Below are 19,733 nucleotides of genomic sequence, written 5' to 3'. Positions count from 1 at the left end.
TCAAATGGAATCTTTATTATGACAATTTAGCTTCGGTTTTAAAAAATATATATAGAATTTTTAAGCAGCAAAATCCACAATCAAAATCAGCGCTCAGAGCTGACGCCTAAAAGGGGGAGATTAAGGCGTTCTACAGTTTAGGGTGTAAATTTTCTAAAACTTCTAAACGCAAGCAGTGAGGATGTTACCCATAGCAACCAGTATTTCTCTATAGAATTGATCAGTTGCTATGGGCAACATTCTCGCTTTTAGAAGCTGTAGTAAATGTACCCTTCTTACGCAAACACGGCCATCCATTCCTCTGGAGATACAATGAAGGTCCCAGTGACCGCTCACACACTACAATCACAGTATACACATCATACATTCAAATATATATTAGTCTAGAAGTTTGGCACACCGTTTGTAGTCTGTATAAGAAACAGAATTCCGTAGCTGTACCTTCCAGATCTAAAAAGGAGGATAGGAAGACCATAAAATAATTTCTAGTTTTAAATCAATACTTTCAGGAGAGATGTACCACCCCCATGTAGCAACCAGCGGGGTGAAGGAATTGTAGCAAGCCCATCAATTTCATCCATCTAGTTTTGCCATTCAACGCTTTAAATTAAAACGCCGGAATCACACCACAGGTTTCTACATAAGTGCCACAGTGCATTTATATCAGAGGATCATTACTTGGGGTGCTCCAGTTGGTATGGTAATACAAGTCCCAGCATGACCAGCTGCATTTGGCCTGCACTTCCACACTTGCTGGCTAACCGCAACGGCTTCTGTTATTCATGGTGCAGAGCAACAGCAGATGGGTCCTTCCTCCTACACCATGACTCAGAAAAGGTGCCCACAATTGTGCCTGCTGCAGATTGGACAGAACATATTACATTGAATGCTTCTCTGCATGGCAACAGAAGTTTGAAAAAGTACTATGGGGACTAGAATAGAATTGAAGTACACACCTCGTACAAAACTCGTGCCATCCCATTTAAACCTTAATGTCAAATTGGGTGTAGGGTAATGTGCTTTCTACAGATAAGAAAGTGTGAGCCAGCTTTTTGGAGCCCAAACAGTACCACCTGGCTCTGCAGCTGTTCCTGCTAGATGGTAGAGTACACTGAGGATTGTAATACAAGACAGCTGGACAGTCAGTAGTTTCTGCAATACTCTCAGCAGGTCATGATTTCATAAACTCTTATAATCCCGCACAGACTAACTACTCAAACTAAAGTAGTTATCCAAACACATAAGGGAATACTTTGATCAGAATCATTTGTGAAACACGTTCAGATTATATGGCTTAATTGATCAAGTACGAAGTCTAAGATGAACGTAGCCTAGTTCTGTCTACCAGCATCAGGAGTAGCTAAACAGGGAAACCGAGAAATCATGGACTGTACATATCATTCCAAGTATTTAAAGACAGACATTTGATTTCACCAAATCCAATGCAATTAAGATATAACAACGGCAAAGAAAAGCCATTGTTTCTGTGCAAGACCATCTCAAGAAAAGACATAAAAAAGGAAATAACAGGTAGTGTATCACAAGTTAAAAGCTTAAAAAACAAACAGAAGGGTGAGTAAGAAACAATGTACAGCTACCAACAGATCTCATTTCTCTTCCAGTAAAACAAAGTGGCAGAACAGAATTATCTGTAAGCTTGTCATTAAGCGACGTCCACAACTACAGCCCTGGTGGAATCCAGCTATTCTGAAACTACAATTCCCAGCATGCACAGCCAGATTGTATCCAACTAATTGAGAGCACACTGACTAGACTCTTTAAAGGATCAGCAAAAAAAAAAAAAAAAAAACACGTAAGGACAGTGCCCTAAACAAATTGGTATCAGTATGCAGAACAGGCCATGGGCTTCCTGGTTGGAAAACTTACCAACTCTGCTGGTAATGATTACCCTACTAACTGGTAGTGCTCTGTATTGCACTACCCTGAGTGCTGAATATGGGAACTATAAGAAAGGGCATTCATCAAGGGGAGAGGGTGACACTGGTATCTGAAAAGATTTTCGGACACGGCTATAGAAATTCATTCAGAGAGTGTGATTCTGCAACGTACACCTGGCTGAGTAATCTTCGGACTGAATCCAGCTTGTGCATGATGTGCCCATTAGTCCAAGTGCCTCTGATCACCGCAGCAGGTAATACGGCCAACGAGCAGCTGAAGAAACATTAGTCATTCGTTAATAACGAGTTAGGATCTAAAAAAATCTGGTACAGGCCATATCCCAGCTCATCGACGTCCTCCTCAGTCAGACAACAAAACAAGTTGAGTCTGTCATTAAAACAACAAGGGAGGAACCCTGTACCCAAGTAGCCAATGAGCGCTTCTATGATTTCCAGGAATCGGTCAGCTATAGCAGCCTCCCCCCAATCAGACGAGTCATAATTGACGTGCAGGAGAACCTGTCTCAAGTGCGTTGGAGATAGTCGGCCAAGACCGGGGCGCTTTTGGCAAATACTCTTAATAATTTGGAGGCACTTCAGCCTGACGCCAGCGTCGGCAACGTCTAGTTCCCGCAGCCGGCTGATCTCCTGGTGGTAGAAGCTTTGTCGCCAGAGGTTTTCAGCAGGAGCCATTGAGTGGGTGTAGGCGAGAAGGACAACATCTTTGGTGGCAGCCATTGGGAGAATGTTGATAGTCAGTTGGAAATCCTGATGAACAACCTCCAGTTTAAGGTCGTTGGGAGCAACTACTGGTCTTATGGTGCAGTCTAGCATGGTTCCTATGGATGGCCAGTTAATGGATCCTACGATTGTCTTGTGTAAGGTATCTAAGATTGTCCTAGTGGAGAGGTAACCGCCCAGCATGAACTTGTCCCACAGACTGCTCCCCCGGGCCGTGAACTCCAGGTTATCTCTTTTAATCATCCAGAACTGGGGGTCATTAAGGATGGTTTCATGACCTGGTACGAAGGTCCACAGATCAGGTTCCAGAAGCAGGGGGAGCAACAAACAGGCATGGTCCAAAGAGGCAACGGGGAGACTGTTCCCCAAGGAGCCCCCTAACTGTATGGCAGAGAAAGGCATCTCTGGGTGCTTAGCCTTCAGGAAACCCTGCAGCTCAGTCTGGATATCCAGCACCAGTTGTTTCATCACTTGTGTCCTTGCTTCAGGCACCGTGGCCTCATTTGTGTAATAGTCCAGGAGTATCTCTTGTAAGGTGAAGCACATATGGGTCTTCACATCGATGGCTGGCTGCTTGTCCTGGTCAGGGGGAACCTCCTCTGTGAACAGTAATAAGCAAAGTGTAAGAAACAGGATTCAGAAAAGCTTCACTCCATGAGCATTACATTGATTATAACCATTTCTCATTTAAACCAGGCGTGTCCAACCGTGGCCCTCCAGCTGTTGTGAAACTACAAGTCCCATCATGCCTTTCCACAGTTTTGAGATTAGGCAATGCTAAAACTATGGCAAGGCATGCTGGGATGTGTAGTTTAACAGCTGGAGGGCCAAGGTTGGCCCGATTTAAACCATTCCTGGTTCATTTAAAATTATAATACAAGTTTAGTTAGTTTCCCACAACATATTTAGTGAATTCCCAAGAACAATATAATTACAATGCGGACCTGCTTCTGGTGGGCTGGGCTCGGGGGCTGGTAAGGCGGCACTAAGAGCAGCGCGATTGGTTTTCCGCACCAGTTTGGGGGAGGCCTTCATCAGGACGGCCTCCTTCCAACTTTCTTCTATGGACTTCTGCTCGGCTTTCTCCTCTACGTCTTTCTCATCAGGAGGGGAAGCCGCCCGGTCAATAAGCTGCAGGGAACAGGATAAGACATTTGTCCTATAAAACAAGCTGTGACATTCTGCATCAATGCCCCACTCCACCAGGGGGCACTATAAACCAGTAATGTGTCAGATCAGACTTGTGTGGTATGGTGGGGCCAGTCGTGATGTTCAAGGTTGCCCATAAATAGCCAATGGTTATAAAGTCACCATGTAACTTTCATATGTCTACATGTCAGTTGTAATTGTACACTGCTCTCTGGGCCTGTTCCCTAAGCTTGTAACTGAACATTAGCGGACAGAAGTCCAATGGGGCTGGCAGCCCAGCTAGGAGATTTGTAATTCCAGGGGGTGTGGTATAGGGGTCCGACAGTCGGGATCCCGACTGGCTGGACTCAGACAGCATGGTGAGCGCAACAAAGCCCCTTGAGGGCTCGCTGCACTCGCCACGCTACGGGCACGGTGGCTCACTGCGCTCGCCACCTGTTATATTCTCCCTCTATGGGGGTCGTGGGAGAATAGCAGGTGGCCGTCGGGAACCCGGCTGTCGGTGTTTTGACAGTCGGAATCCCGTCCGGCACCCATTCCAGGAGAGTCCCAGAGAGTAATAAATGCAACTGAAGCACCTTTACTGAACTAGTAACACACTGTGGAAGGTGGAAGCAATAAGGTCATCGACCCCGGGTAAGATCCACACTGCTGGCGAGGAATGAAATCACTGAAAACTACAGCCAGACGATGTCACTCACCCGTTTTACAGCCAAGGTAGCAATTCCCAATATTGCAGCTCCTCCCACGCCAAGCACCAGCCGGGCATTGGCCAATAAGAAATCCACCATACTGCCAATCCCATCGTCGCTCTTCTTGCCCTTCTTCTGAAGCTGCATTTCTGCCATCGCACTGTAGAGGGTGGAAGACAATCAGTGTTACTGATAACACACAAACACTTCCCTTCTTATCAAGTTTTTGTACAGCGACAAAATACACATGGAATAAAATATTGTGTAGCTACAAGATTAAGATGTTTATGATGTAATATTTATTACATGAGCCGTCATTATGTCACAAGTGTTATTCATCGCTAGCTGCCCACGTCCAAATAGGAGGGAGCATTAGCAATTGTTAATTCACATACACCAGCTACAGGAATCTTTTTATACTACATGGAAAGCTGCTGAATCTGTCTCTTCTCTATGACACTGACCAATGGACTATGCCCCACTCACAGCAATGTGGAGGAAAAGAAGTCACTATTTGGGACCAATTCAGAGGTGAACGCAGATCATACGTGGCAGCAAATTCTGCACAAGAGGTTGCCATACCACCTGATCTCATCGTCAGACACCTGTTCTGGTGTGACAAAGGGGTGGATTGGCAATTGCAGCCACAGGGAAAATTCATGCTGGGCCAACGCACCTGTGGCCAGTAGAGGGTAATATATTGGTGGTGTGGGTGTGTTAGGGGGCAGAGGCTGGCATGTGATGTGGGTGTGTAAAGGGGACATTTTCTGGAAGTTTGTCCAGGGCCATTTAAAATTCCCAATCCGCCCATGGTGTAGCAGGTGGCATTTGCCTACCAAGCCAGTTACCCCTGGCAAAAGCTGTGTGCAATGTGGAGGTACAGATTACAATAGTGTACGGAGAGTGTATATCCAAAATAAGTGTTATATAATATATGTATATAAAATCAGAGCCAGCTGGAGATTAGGATCGGAGGCAGGTAGTCCGGATAAGGAGCGTGGGTAGTTCCTATAGCTGGGTATATACACGTGAGGCCGCTCAGTATTTATACACAGACATAATTCGGGCACTTATGACCTCCCTTACACTATACGTTTCTATAGGCAACGACACCGGTGGCCTGACACACAAACACCCCATAATGTATGGCTCTACATAATAACTCTTTAGGGCCCCATACCCCAAATATTACAGGTGCATTGTCCTGCCGGCTGTGGGTATCCTCATAGGAATAATACAGCACATCACAGAATAATAATTACGAGAGAAGCAAACCTTGCCCCAGGAGCTGACGCTGACACTGACACACTGACACAAACACACGTGACTTTGGAGGGGACTCTCCAACTGTGGGACTACAAATAGCAGCATGCCCTGACGACCTAGTAGTATACGGTGACCCTGGGGCAGTGCGGGCCCCAGGGTCACCAGCTGCATGACTACAGTGTATCTGCCAGCGCCTGTCTCCCTGGTGGCTACAGCTCCCACATCCCGACCACCCCCGTCCCTGAGGACCCCTGTTCTTACCGGCAGCTGCGACCGCGGCCTGAGCGGTCAGCCCTGCGAGCAACGTCCGGGTGCCCACACGCAGTTGGACGCGCCGACCAATCACACGCCTCCATGCCCCCGCCAGCCAATCGCCGCTCTCACAACAAGGGAACTGCGAATCAAGGGGAGAAGTGGGGAAGCGCAGCCAATCACAAGAGTGAAGTGGGACAGACAAATCACAGGGTGGAGGAGGGTCAGAAAAACAGCCAATCATAGCACAGTTATTAAAAATAGATGAAGGAGTAAGAAACATGCGTAGAGCGGCTCAAAATAGAATCCCCAAGAACCAATCAGGACTATCCCTGCGTCATGGCTGGGCGGGGCTGTCCAGATTAACTCTTCCCTGTCACAGAGCGGCACCGCAGGCTGTGAGTGTAGGGGACGACAGACAGACCTGTGATCAGGCCCCGCCCCCGGGCCGCATGACGTAACGCTGTCAGTGAGTGACAGCCGGCCGGCAACTGGAGGGTGCGGTGGGCGGAGACAATGTCCGGCCGGGGTAGGGTGTGTCCGGCCAGTGACAGGACGCGTCTGTGCAGGCTTGTGTGAGCGGAGGGGGCGGGGCCTAGCCGCTTCCTGCCGCTGCTGCTGCTGCTGACTCCTGAGCGAGACCCTCCCTGGCACCGGCGGGACATGGCGGCCACCGGGGTGCTGCCCTTCATCCGGGGGGTGGACCTGAGCGGCAACGACTTCAAGGTGAGGGGCAGACCGGTGTAGGGAAGGAGGAGGTGGGGGTTTTATCAGGCAGCACGGTTAGCGTAGTGGTTAGTTATACCTCCCACAGCACTGAGGGCTGAGGATCCGCTTCCCCACAGGCCCTAACTGTGTGGAGTTTGTATGTTCTCGCTGTGTGAGCCTGGGGTGCATCCGGGTGCTACTATTTCCTCCCACCCAACTAAAACTCACGGGGAAACTGACAGAAATAGCCCTAGTGTGTGTGTGTGTATGTATTAATGTTTGTGTGTATGTGTCAGTATGTATGGGCCCGATTCAGACCTGCCTGCTGTGCTGCGAGTGTTTGGAACCCAGCAAGCAGGTAGTCGATTTTTAGAGGAGCTGTGAATTCGCAGCCTATATGACCAAACCTGAATCAGGCCATATATGTGTGTGTGTGTGTGTGTATGTATGATATAATCTCCAAGCACCAAGAATCCATCTCACCTTATGCTGTAAATGAGACCTGGGTCGGATAACCTAGGTCCCCCTTCCACACTGCCTTGCCCAGCTACCTGGTCAATCCAGCAAGCGCCCCTGGTTGGATTCCTGGGTCACTGTGCCCAGGTTTTTTTGGAGGGAAGACCAAAGAACTGAGCAGCAAAAACCCTGGTGGAAGCAGCTCTGTGAAATGGGTATTCCTGATATACTCCTGTGTACAGCGCTGCAGTATATGTGTGTGCCATGTAAATAGCTGGTAATAATAATACCCCTCCCCTTCTTGTATTCTTATATATTACATTCTGCATCTGCAAATATCCGTACATCTAATGCAGGGGTGCATGTGTCTGCAAGTGTTATCCCCATCATGGGTAGTACCGCCATTTGCAGAAGACCCTGCTCCGTACGCCCGGCTCAGCATTGCACAGAGGATTAGATCCGGGATGGGGAACCTTTGGCCCTCCAGCTGTTGTTGAACTACACATCCCAGAATGCTTTGCTCCAGTTTTAGCATGGCCAAATAGCAAAACTGTAGCAGTGCATGCTGGGATGTGTAGTTCAGCAACAGCTGGAGTGCCAAAAGTTCCCCATCCCTGGATTATATACACCCCCACATGTCAGGGCGATTCAGTGTGATAGCATGGTCACCACCATTTCCTGCTATGTCATGAAGAGACCAATCCGGACAAGTTCAAACTTACGCAAAACTGCGCACATTCACTTCTGCGCATGCGCTGTATGCATCCATGCCCATCTCTGCCCCATAATCTGCAGTGTGCAGAGCTCCCATCTTCTTACTACCGGTCACCTCCATATATTTAGCCCATGTTCTCCCCAGGGAGACAGAGGGCAGCAGCTGGTGAGTATCATGCCGCAGGAAGGGGGTTTCGGCTGATCCTACAGGCTATATACTGTGCATTTCTCATACACAGAGCTGTGCCTCTGATAACATGATGTAGTATAACAAGTTTCCTAATCATAATACTTACTGATATAACAGCATAGTTCTGATTCTACAAGGAAATTCCTTTACACCAATGTAGCATCACCCGGCTAACTCCACACACCGCCCCTGATTGTGGTACACTAGCAGGAACCTGCATTACTACTTATTCACAGGATAACCTTACAATTACTATGTATTATGCACACACATTTGTCACATCTTATTATACCCCTTCCCACTGCCGCTAATTCTCAGATTATCGCAGTGATAATCCAAGACGTGGCTCAGTGGAAAAGTGTTCCACAAAAAGAACCCGAGTCCACTGACCCAGCAATCCTTCCTGGGGATCTTTCTACCAGGGTTGGTCTGGAAAGGACCCGGGTACGGCCCAATGTAAACAAGGAACCAGTGTCCCATTTACAGCATGGGGAGATCCAAATTTCGTTTTTGGACCAAACTATGGCCCTCCAGCTGTTGTGACACTACAAGTCCCATCATGCCTTGCCACAGTTTTGCTTCTAGGGAATGCTAAAATGATGGCAAGGCATGCTGGGATGTGTAGTTTCACAACAGCTGTTCCATGCCTGTTCTAGAAAGTGCTAAATAAAAAAAAAAAGTAGAATCTGATTGGTTGCTACGGGCAACATCCCCCTATTCATTAGTACTCCAATATTAGTAAATAAACCCCCATGAGACTTGTATCCATCGGATGAGCAAAGATTACTTTTCTAATAAGAAGTATTCATTGGAAACAGTTGAAAGGTCAACACGCAGTAAGTCGACACAATTAAAAGGTCACAACTATTTTTGGGGACTTATTAAAACTTGACCATCCACATCCACTAGAATTTGTAACGGTAAAGTGTGTCGGCAAGCGGAGCAGGGCACCAGGTGCGAAGCGTGGTGAGGGTAAGCGTTACACTAATTAGGGGTCCGTGTCGACAGGTGCTGACATTGACAACAAGTGAAAAAGTCATGTCAACCTTTTCCTTGTTGGCTTTTGGCTTGTGTCTACCTATTGCATGCCAACATTTTGTCTGTGTCGACCTATTGCATGTGGATCTTTTGTTGTTGACAAGGTTATTAGATACAGAGAAACAAGTGTATCTTATTAATGAGGAAATGCGTGTATCTGTGCTGGAGAACCTGATAGACTTCAGGGGCCGGCCTCTAACGCTACAAAGAGCCTGGCATTGGATGGCCACCTTCTGCCGACACCTGGGGCGGTCCTTGCTTACCGGTCACATGATTTCTGTCATCGCTTCTCAACTGGAACTAGAATGCCCCAGGAGATCTGATGGGTGGTTTGACATGTGACTATTTATCACTTTGCAATCTTCTTACGGGGGTTCTATAAATCTGTTTCTTCAACTTTGGAATTAAGTCTCAGCCTGCCCTGATGAGCGTTGGCTGCCTTTTGCTTGGGCTTTTCTTATCTAGGTACAAAGCACGGTGATAGGACACTCTTTACCAGTGCCTTGCGGTATGCTGTAATGTCTCTGTCTGTTCCTCTAGGGCGGGTACTTTCCTGAGCATGTGCGCTCCATGTCCAGCCTGCGATGGCTGAAGCTGAACAGGACGGGGCTGTGCTACTTGCCGGAGGAGCTGTCCTCGCTGCACAAGCTGGTAAGGTGTACTAGCCACAGAGGGTCTCGGAGTCATGGCCGTCTTTATTAATGTAATATTACTTTTACGTAAAACGCTACAACTATTTCCCAACGGATTTGATGCCATTGACGATGGCTAATATGTGCGGCTGGTGCATCTATAATAACCCGCAGGGGTGATCTGTGATCCATTTATCAGCCTGTTTACCGATGATATTTATATCCTTACTTACAGGAGCACCTGTCGGTCAGCCACAACAATCTGACAACGTTACATGGCGAGCTGGCGTCCCTCCCCTGCCTGCGGGTAAGTACACCCTGACCGATGGGTGACCACCCTGCTGACTTACACAGGGTTTGATGCAATGTTCTAATATAATGTTGTCTTTCTTATTTGTTAATAAAGCCGATACATCACGTTCGAGTTTAGATGGGGTGAGCGATGGTTGAGCATCTATATGTGCAGAAAGCGGCCCTCTGTCATGTAGAGGCAAGGGGGTATGCAGGGAAGGGCTGGGAGCACTGTTTGAATATAGGGGCCGATTCTGGATGACTGAATTCGGGCCCTGCCCCAATGGGCGTGGTTTGCGATTTATGGGCGTCCCCAAGGAAACACTGGGCGTTCCCATAGGTATGTGGGTGGGCCGACACCTTCCGGGAGCTGGTGGCTGACGTCACATGGCATCAGCCGCCTGTCCTGTCTTCGCCCTGGCACCCGCAAATAACTCTGTCTAGACTGACTTATTCTGGAAGGCAGGAAAATCATTCCACGGTCGCGACCATCAAATGATTTCCCCTGCAGCGGCGGCATGCGAGGGGGTGTGCCTTTATTACACCTGCCCTCGCATGGTTGCTAGGGGAAACGGCGGCAGGGGGTATTCAGCAGGGCGGCAACACAAATGCTCAATCAAATCAGAATCTCCTCCATAGTCTCAGAAACTATACAGGCAAAATTGTGGTCATTCTGGGGGTTTGGGGAAATCCTCTATAACTGTGGTTCTCAGGACCACCACACAGCGCACGTTTTCCAGGTCTCCTCACAGAATCACAGGTGAGGTAATTAGCTCCACCTGTGGATCTTTTAAAATGTTTCAGTCAGTAATGGGAGCACCTGTAGGGTGGCCTGGGAAATGTGATCTGATGGGGGGTCCTGAGGATCAACTTTGAGAACCACTGATCTACATGATGCGAGGGAATCCTGTATAATCAGAGACAGCAGCCTATCATATTACTGGGAACTACAGACCCCAGCAGGCCACAGAGTGGTATATATTGGCGGCCTCCATTGTGATATTTACCACACCTGTTAAGTTTCAATCAGACCCATTGCTAAAGGTGTATAAAATCAAGCACCTAGACATGCAGGGGGAAATGAACTAAGATGTGTATTCTACTTCACATGTGATGTTGCTATGGGCAACCAATCAGAATCTACTTATTTATTTATTTTGCACCCTCTATAGAAGATAGTAGACAGGATCTGATTGGTTGCCCATAGCAACAGCACATGTGAAGTAGAATACACATCTTAGTAAATATCCCCTGCAGTCTCCATGTGCAAACATTTGTCATATAAAATAGGTCAATCTTAAGAGTTCAGTGATTACAAGCGTGGTACTGTGATGGGATGTCACCTGTGTGTGTGTGTGTGTGTGTGTGTGTGTGTGTGTGTGTGTGTGTGTGGTACTGTGATGGGATGTCACCTGTGTGTGTGTGTGTGGTACTGTGATGGGATGCCACCTGTGTGTGTGTGTGTGTGTGTGTGTGTGGTACTGTGATGGGATGTCACGTGTGTGTGTGTGTGTGTGTGTGTGTGTGTGTGTGTGTGTGGTACTGTGATGGGATGCCACCTGTGTGTGTGTGTGTGTGTGTGTGTGGTACTGTGATGGGATGTCACCTGTGTGTGTGTGTGTGTGTGTGTGTGGTACTGTGATGGGATGCCACCTGTGTGTGGTACTGTGACGGGATGCCACCTGTGTGTGGTACTGTGATGGGATGCCACCTGTGTGTGGTACTGTGACGGGATGCCACCTGTGTGTGGTACTGTGATGGGATGCCACCTGTGTGTGGTACTGTGATGGGATGCCACCTGTGTGTGATACTGTGACGGGATGCCACCTGTGTGTGTGTGTGTGTGTGTGTGTGTGTGGTACTGTGATGGGATGCCACCTGTGTGTGTGTGTGTGTGTGTGTGTGGTACTGTGATGGGATGCCACCTGTGTGTGGTACTGTGATGGGATGCCACCTGTGTGTGATACTGTGACGGGATGCCACCTGTGTGTGTGTGTGTGTGTGTGTGTGTGTGTGGTACTGTGATGGGATGCCACCTGTGTGTGTGTGTGTGTGTGTGTGTGGTACTGTGATGGGATGTCACCTGTGTGTGTGTGTGTGTGGTACTGTGATGGGATGCCACCTGTGTGTGGTACGGTGACGGGATGCCACCTGTGTGTGGTACTGTGACGGGATGCCACCTGTGTGTGGTACTGTGATGGGATGCCACCTGTGTGTGTGTGGTATTGTGATGGGATGCCACCTGTGTGTGGTACTGTGACGGGATGCCACCTGTGTGTGGTACGGTGACGGGATGCCACCTGTGTGTGGTACTGTGACGGGATGCCACCTGTGTGTGGTACTGTGATGGGATGCCACCTGTGTGTGTGTGGTATTGTGATGGGATGCCACCTGTGTGTGGTACTGTGACGGGATGCCACCTGTGTGTGGTACTGTGATGGGATGCCACCTGTGTGTGGTACTGTGATGGGATGCCACCTGTGTGTGGTACGGTGACGGGATGCCACCTGTGTGTGGTACTGTGACGGGATGCCACCTGTGTGTGGTACTGTGATGGGATGCCACCTGTGTGTGTGTGGTATTGTGATGGGATGCCACCTGTGTGTGGTACTGTGATGGGATGCCACCTGTGTGTGGTACTGTGATGTGATGCCACCTGTGTGTGGTACGGTGATGTGATGCCACCTTTGTGTGGTACTGTCATGGGATGCCACCTGTGTGTGGTACTGTGACGGGATGCCACCTGTGTGTGGTACTGTGATGTGGTGCCACCTGTGTGTGGTACTGTGATGTGATGCCACCTTTGTGTGGTACTGTCATGGGATGCCACCTGTGTGTGGTACTGTGACGGGATGCCACCTGTGTGTGGTACTGTGATGTGATGCCACCTGTGTGTGGTACTGTGATGTGGTGCCACCTGTGTGTGGTACTGTGATGTGATGCCACCTTTGTGTGGTACTGTCATGGGATGCCACCTGTGTGTGGTACTGTGACGGGATGCCACCTGTGTGTGGTACTGTGACGGGATGCCACCTGTGTGTGGTACTGTGATGGGATGCCACCTGTGTGTGGTACTGTGATGTGATGCCACCTTTGTGTGGTACTGTCATGGGATGCCACCTGTGTGTGGTACTGTGACGGGATGCCACCTGTGTGTGGTACTGTGACGGGATGCCACCTGTGTGTGGTACTGTGATGGGATGCCACCTGTGTGTGGTACTGTGATGTGATGCCACCTGTGTGTGGTACTGTGACGGGATGCCACCTGTGTGTGGTACGGTGACGGGATGCCACCTGTGTGTGGTACGGTGACGGGATGCCACCTGTGTGTGGTACTGTGACGGGATGCCACCTGTGTGTGGTACTGTGACGGGATGCCACCTGTGTGTGGTACTGTGACGGGATGCCACCTGTGTGTGGTACTGTGACGGGATGCCACCTGTGTGTGGTACTGTGATGGGATGCCACCTGTGTGTGGTACTGTGATGGGATGCCACCTGTGTGTGGTACTGTGACGGGATGCCACCTGTGTGTGGTACTGTGATGGGATGCCACCTGTGTGTGGTACTGTGATGGGATGCCACCTGTGTGTGGTACTGTGACGGGATGCCACCTGTGTGTGGTACTGTGATGTGATGCCACCTGTGTGTGGTACTGTGACGGGATGCCACCTGTGTGTGGTACAGTTAAAGGTTGGCACCTGTGTGTGGTACGGTGATGGGATGCCACCTGTGTGTGGTACGGTGATGGGATGCCACCTGTGTGTGGTACGGTGATGGGATGCCACCTGTGTGTGGTACTGTGATGTGATGCCACCTGTGTGTGGTACGGTGACGGGATGCCACCTGTGTGTGGTACGGTGACAGGATGCCACCTGTGTGTGGTACGGTGACGGGATGCCACCTGTGTGTGGTACGGTGACGGGATGCCACCTGTGTGTGGTACGGTGACGGGATGCCACCTGTGTGTGGTACAGTTAAAGGTTGGCACCTGTGTGTGGTACGGTGATGGGATGCCACCTGTGTGTGGTACGGTGATGGGATGCCACCTGTGTGTGGTACGGTGACGGGATGCCACCTGTGTGTGGTACGGTGACGGGATGCCACCTGTGTGTGGTACGGTGATGGGATGCCACCTGTGTGTGGTACTGTGATGGGATGCCACCTGTGTGTGGTACTGTGATGTGATGCCACCTGTGTGTGGTACGGTGACGGGATGCCACCTGTGTGTGGTACGGTGACGGGATGCCACCTGTGTGTGGTACAGTTAAAGGTTGGCACCTGTGTGTGGTACTGTGATGGGATGCCACCTGTGTGTGGTACGGTGACGGGATGCCACCTGTGTGTGGTACGGTGACGGGATGCCACCTGTGTGTGGTACGGTGACGGGATGCCACCTGTGTGTGGTACGGTGACGGGATGCCACCTGTGTGTGGTACGGTGACGGGATGCCACCTGTGTGTGGTACGGTGACTGGATGCCACCTGTGTGTGGTACGGTGACGGGATGCCACCTGTGTGTGGTACGGTGACGGGATGCCACCTGTGTGTGGTACGGTGACGGGATGCCACCTGTGTGTGGTACGGTGACGGGATGCCACCTGTGTGTGGTACGGTGACGGGATGCCACCTGTGTGTGGTACGGTGACGGGATGCCACCTGTGTGTGGTACGGTGACGGGATGCCACCTGTGTGTGGTACGGTGACGGGATGCCACCTGTGTGTGGTACGGTGACGGGATGCCACCTGTGTGTGGTACGGTGACGGGATGCCACCTGTGTGTGGTACGGTGACGGGATGCCACCTGTGTGTGGTACGGTGACGGGATGCCACCTGTGTGTGGTACGGTGACGGGATGCCACCTGTGTGTGGTACGGTGACGGGATGCCACCTGTGTGTGGTACGGTGACGGGATGCCACCTGTGTGTGGTACGGTGACGGGATGCCACCTGTGTGTGGTACGGTGACGGGATGCCACCTGTGTGTGGTACGGTGACGGGATGCCACCTGTGTGTGGTACGGTTAAAGGTTGGCACCTGTGTGTGGTACGGTTAAAGGTTGGCACCTGTGTGTGGTACGGTGACGGGATGCCACCTGTGTGTGGTACAGTTAAAGGTTGGCACCTGTGTGTGGTACGGTGACGGGATGCCACCTGTGTGTGGTACGGTTAAAGGTTGGCACCTGTGTGTGGTACGGTGACGGGATGCCACCTGTGTGTGGTACGGTGACGGGATGCCACCTGTGTGTGGTACGGTGACGGGATGCCACCTGTGTGTGGTACGGTGACGGGATGCCACCTGTGTGTGGTACGGTGACGGGATGCCACCTGTGTGTGGTACGGTGACGGGATGCCACCTGTGTGTGGTACGGTGACGGGATGCCACCTGTGTGTGGTACGGTGATGGGATGCCACCTGTGTGTGGTACGGTGATAGGATCCAAAAATTAGCAGCCCAGTGATCCGGTCTGAATTAGGCCCCTGGTTTGATGCGTTCGTGGAAGAACATGACGAGTCGGACCTCAGACCCCATTGAACACCTTTGGGATGAACTGGAACAGAGACTGGGAGCCGGGCCTTCTAGTCCAACATCAGAGCCTGACCTCATGAATGCTCTCCAGAATGACTGGGCGCAAATTCTCACAGCAACACTCCAAGATCTCGCAGAAAGCTGTTATAGCTGCAACTCCATATTAATGTATACAAATGTTATTACAGCCCCTGTTGGTGTAAAGTCCAGGTGTCTCAGTACTTGTGTCCATATATTAAATCATTTCCTGTGCTGTGGATGGGACAGCGAGTACCTTGGCTAATCCATATGTTCTGTAGATGACCCCACTGGTAACCAAGCTTAGTGTGAGGGCAAATGCCGAAATGAACCGTTCCTCCTATTTTTGCTTTATAACATTTATAACTCTCTCGTTAACCCGTATGTATGTATGTAGTATGTATGTATGTAGTATGTATGTGTACCTACGGGTACCCACACGGTTTCCTTGGGAATATAAAACGGAACAGCTGCAGTATAACGTGGAAGTCGCTGTCCTGACCTGTCTTATACACTGACCTAGGCCAGTTGTGTTATGTCGGCAGCTGCAGAACACCTTACACTGGGGATGTCGTTAAACCTGTTCCTTTGTGGTTACCTGTAGCCTCTTTGGTTACTCCCATGTCTATAAAGCACAGACAAGCGTTCTAATTAGCAGCCTACCACCGCGATGGGTGAATCACCGCACTCTCTGGCTTTTATCTCTGTACCTGGCCTGTTCCCCCTCACTGAGCGCCGCACTACAGATCTGTAGCCGCCACCTACCACCAGGGGTCTCTGCCTGCCATCGGACTGGGGGAGGGGAGATCTGAATGTGTCGGTGAATGCGATGTTTGATTCCATATTCTATCTGCGCTGCAGAAATGACAGCTGCATTCTGATTGGTTGGTTGAGACCTGTTCCTGTGCAATAGTGTACAGAACTGTCTCTTACATTGCGAGTATTAGATGTACAATAACATATATTCATCCCTCTATAATATTGAATTATTCTTGATCACAACATAATGTGGCCACAACTTTTTGAAAGCCGCTTTCCTTAAGTTTTTTTTTTTTTTTTTTGGCATTCCACTAATAATATTCTAGCACTTCATATGACGTTCCAGGCTGATTGTTCTGGGATTCTGCTGTAAACCAGTCCTGGAAGGAGGGCGCACCGTCTGCCGTCCACTTATGTTGTCATTAAGATACTTGCAGTAATACGTAATGTTTATTCCCCGGTAACTCAGCAACCCAGCACAGGATGCTTATATTGGGCCAGTTCTAGTGAGACTTATAAAATGCGTCCCAGCAAGGATCGTGTGCCAGAATCACCAACTTTGCATGCACAAGGCCGTCCTGTCATAAAATCCTGCATCTTTTTTGATCGCAGTCCATACGAAGTGATTGACAGGAAGCCAGCATTTGTGGGTGGTAACTGGCCATTTTCTGGGAGTGTCCGGGAAAACGCAGGTGTTCCCAGGCAGCTGAGGGGAAGTCATGTGACGTCAGCTCCGCCCCCGATCAGACTGTTTCTATCGCAGCCACGAGTAAGTCCTGGGCTACGCACACACTGGGAATCATTCAACGGTGAGGGGGTTGGGAATGGATTTGCACGGAATCGTAGGCCTGACATTATTTCTTTTTTTTTATTAATTTAAATTTTGCAGGGTGTGTACTCACAGGGCGATTCAGGCAAACCTACTGAGCAATTTTGACAATGTAGTCAAAATCGCTTAGAAGAATCACCCCCGTGTGTACACCCCTTTACAGAAAACCCTTTTATTGGTAGGAAGTTTTGTAGACTGAGGCCCTCTATATAAATATCAGGGGTTCCTCGGCGGACTGTACGTATCTGTGTTTGTCACCGATTGTACAGCGCGGCCGAGTACACTGTCACTATATCATTAAATGCTCCTAGCAAAAATAATCCTGGAGGATGTGAATTCCTCCACCAACGTGCGTCCGAGCGGTAGAGGCTCAGATCTATTTTTGGGAAGTGTGTTGTGATCCTGGCACCCACTCAAACTAAGGGGGAGGCGGGGGACGGGGGCATTGGGGGAATTTATTGTAAACTGTAAGGTAACTAAGTGATGCGGCCACAGACCGTAATGCTGCGGTTTGTCTGTAGGAATACGCAGCCGGCTGTCCATCCTGGCTATATGTTATATTGCAGCTTCTGTATTATGGCAGACCTGTACCCCAGCGCTGTGCTCATGTGATGACTGCTGCAGTGATCGGACATGTGTACCCCTCTGCGTATACACGTTGTCCCTATATTATCCATACTGACCAGCATCTCTGTTCCCAGGCTATCGTAGCTCGCGCCAACAGCCTGAAGAACTCCGGGATCCCCGATGACATCTTTCAGCTGGATGACCTGTCGGTGCTGGTAAGTGCACAGTACTGGTGCCTGGCCCTACTCCAGTGCTGTACCTATATGCACATGAATGTGGTCTGATTGCTAAGGGAAACGCCACCTTCTCCACACATCTGTACGTTCCATAAATACCCCAATATCTGATTACACCCTCAGCCTTATCCCTTCATCACAGACTGACAAAACCCTCACTGACTACATTGTTCCCCCGGTGAGTTACAGGTCCTTCTTGTACAGCGCCGTATCTGGCCGGTGTAGTGCTCTCCCTCACTCTGCATCTGCTGCAGCACGATGATGGCTTCTAGATCATTTTACATACCAAGCATTTCCCGGAGGGCCCCTAGACTGCACACCCTGAGTAATGAGAGGTGCTAGCTTGCCGAGGCTTATACTGCCACGCACAAAGAGAGAGAGAGAACACAGATGCACTATTCAAATATTGCTACATGGAATGGCCAGGGATACGGGCTTACCCATCACCTCCAGAAAACCTCATTGAGTAAGTCCCTAACATTCTAAAGGAGGGGTGGCCAGACCAGTCCTCGAGATCTACCAATGGTCCACGTTTCCCAAATCCCCAAGCCGGAGCACAGGTGCTTTCACATTGTCAAACCTGCTGCATTCATTCTTTCTATAGACCCACAGGTTGCCTGATATACATGGACTGTTGGTAGATCTTGAGGACAGGTTTAGCCACCCTTGTTCTAAGGGTTTAAGTCTGGGGCATGGGAAATACCCAAAAAACAGCTTCTCCATACCACCCCTAAGGCATCACACTAGTAGAGTGTTAGATAGATGAGAGCAGCTACTGCATGTGGTAGCAGTGTTAGATAGATAGATAGTTGAGAGCAGCTGCGGCATGTGTTAGACAGATGAGAGCAGCTACGGCATGTGTTAGACAGATGAGAGCAGCTACGGCATGTGTTAGACAGATGAGAGCAGCTACTGCATGTGTTAGACAGATGAGAGCAGCTACGGCATGTGTTAGACAGATGAGAGCAGCTACGGCATGTGTTAGACAGATGAGAGCAGCTACGGCATGTGTTAGACAGATGAGAGCAGCTACGGCATGTGTTAGACAGATGAGAGCAGCTACGGCATGTGTTAGACAGATGAGAGCAGCTACTGCATGTGTTAGATGAGAGCAGCTACTGCATGTGTTAGACAGATGAGAGCAGCTACTGCATGTGTTAGACAGATGAGAGCAGCTACTGCATGTGTTAGACAGATGAGAGCAGCTACTGCATGTGTTAGACAGATGAGAGCAGCTACTGCATGTGTTAGACAGATGAGAGCAGCTACTGCATGTGTTAGATGAGAGCAGCTACTGCATGTGTTAGATAGATGATAGCAGCTACCGCATGTGTTAGACAGATGAGAGCAGCTACCGCATGTGTTAGACAGATGAGAGCAGCTACCGCATGTGTTAGACAGATGAGAGCAGCTACCGCATGTGTTAGACAGATGAGAGCAGCTACCGCATGTGTTAGACAGATGAGAGCAGCTACCGCATGTGTTAGACAGATGAGAGCAGCTACCGCATGTGTTAGACAGATGAGAGCAGCTACCGCATGTGTTAGACAGATGAGAGCAGCTACCGCATGTGTTAGACAGATGAGAGCAGCTACCGCATGTGTTAGACAGATGAGAGCAGCTACCGCATGTGTTAGACAGATGAGAGCAGCTACCGCATGTGTTAGACAGATGAGAGCAGCTACCGCATGTGTTAGACAGATGAGAGCAGCTACCGCATGTGTTAGACAGATGAGAGCAGCTACCGCATGTGTTAGACAGATGAGAGCAGC

General features: G+C 49.6%; 2 protein-coding genes across 2 annotated transcripts in view; one reads left to right on the top strand and one right to left on the bottom strand.

Annotated features, from left to right (window-relative positions):
• MIEF2 (mitochondrial elongation factor 2) lies at positions 1-6,240 on the bottom strand. The gene is made up of 4 exons (XM_083152641.1): positions 6,008-6,240; positions 4,490-4,640; positions 3,584-3,770; positions 1-3,238 (listed from the first exon to the last, which is right to left on the bottom strand). The coding sequence occupies exons 1-4, from the start codon at positions 6,100-6,102 to the stop codon at positions 2,184-2,186; spliced, it is 1,488 nt and encodes a 495-aa protein (XP_083008767.1). The 5' UTR covers positions 6,103-6,240; the 3' UTR covers positions 1-2,183.
• Positions 6,241-6,393: 153 nt separating this feature from the next.
• FLII (FLII actin remodeling protein) overlaps positions 6,394-19,733 on the top strand; it is a 32,502-nt gene continuing 19,162 nt past the window's right edge. Inside the window, exons 1-4 of the mRNA XM_083152640.1 lie at positions 6,394-6,724; positions 9,645-9,755; positions 9,972-10,043; positions 17,860-17,940. Coding sequence (XP_083008766.1) covers positions 6,662-6,724; positions 9,645-9,755; positions 9,972-10,043; positions 17,860-17,940 — 327 coding nt within the window. The 5' untranslated portion in view covers positions 6,394-6,661. The remainder of the gene's footprint in view (positions 6,725-9,644; positions 9,756-9,971; positions 10,044-17,859; positions 17,941-19,733) is intronic.

This window comes from Crinia signifera, chromosome 7 (genome assembly GCF_055691185.1).
Source record: "Crinia signifera chromosome 7, ASM5569118v1, whole genome shotgun sequence".
Lineage (NCBI taxonomy): Eukaryota > Metazoa > Chordata > Amphibia > Anura > Myobatrachidae > Crinia > Crinia signifera.
This window is presented reverse-complemented; position numbering and strand designations above follow the sequence as displayed.

What these genes read in the sequence shown, in the direction of transcription:
- MIEF2 (XM_083152641.1), bottom strand. Translation starts at nt 6,102, where the DNA reads ATGGAGGCGTGTGATTGGTCGGCGCGTCCAACTGCGTGTGGGCACCCG. An exon ending in CTACCTTGGCTGTAAAACGG is followed by an intron (nt 3,771 to 4,489) that starts GTGAGTGACATC and finishes TGTTCCCTGCAG; the next exon opens with CTTATTGACCGGGCGGCTTC. An exon ending in GCCCAGCCCACCAGAAGCAG is followed by an intron (nt 3,239 to 3,583) that starts GTCCGCATTGTA and finishes TACTGTTCACAG; the next exon opens with AGGAGGTTCCCCCTGACCAG.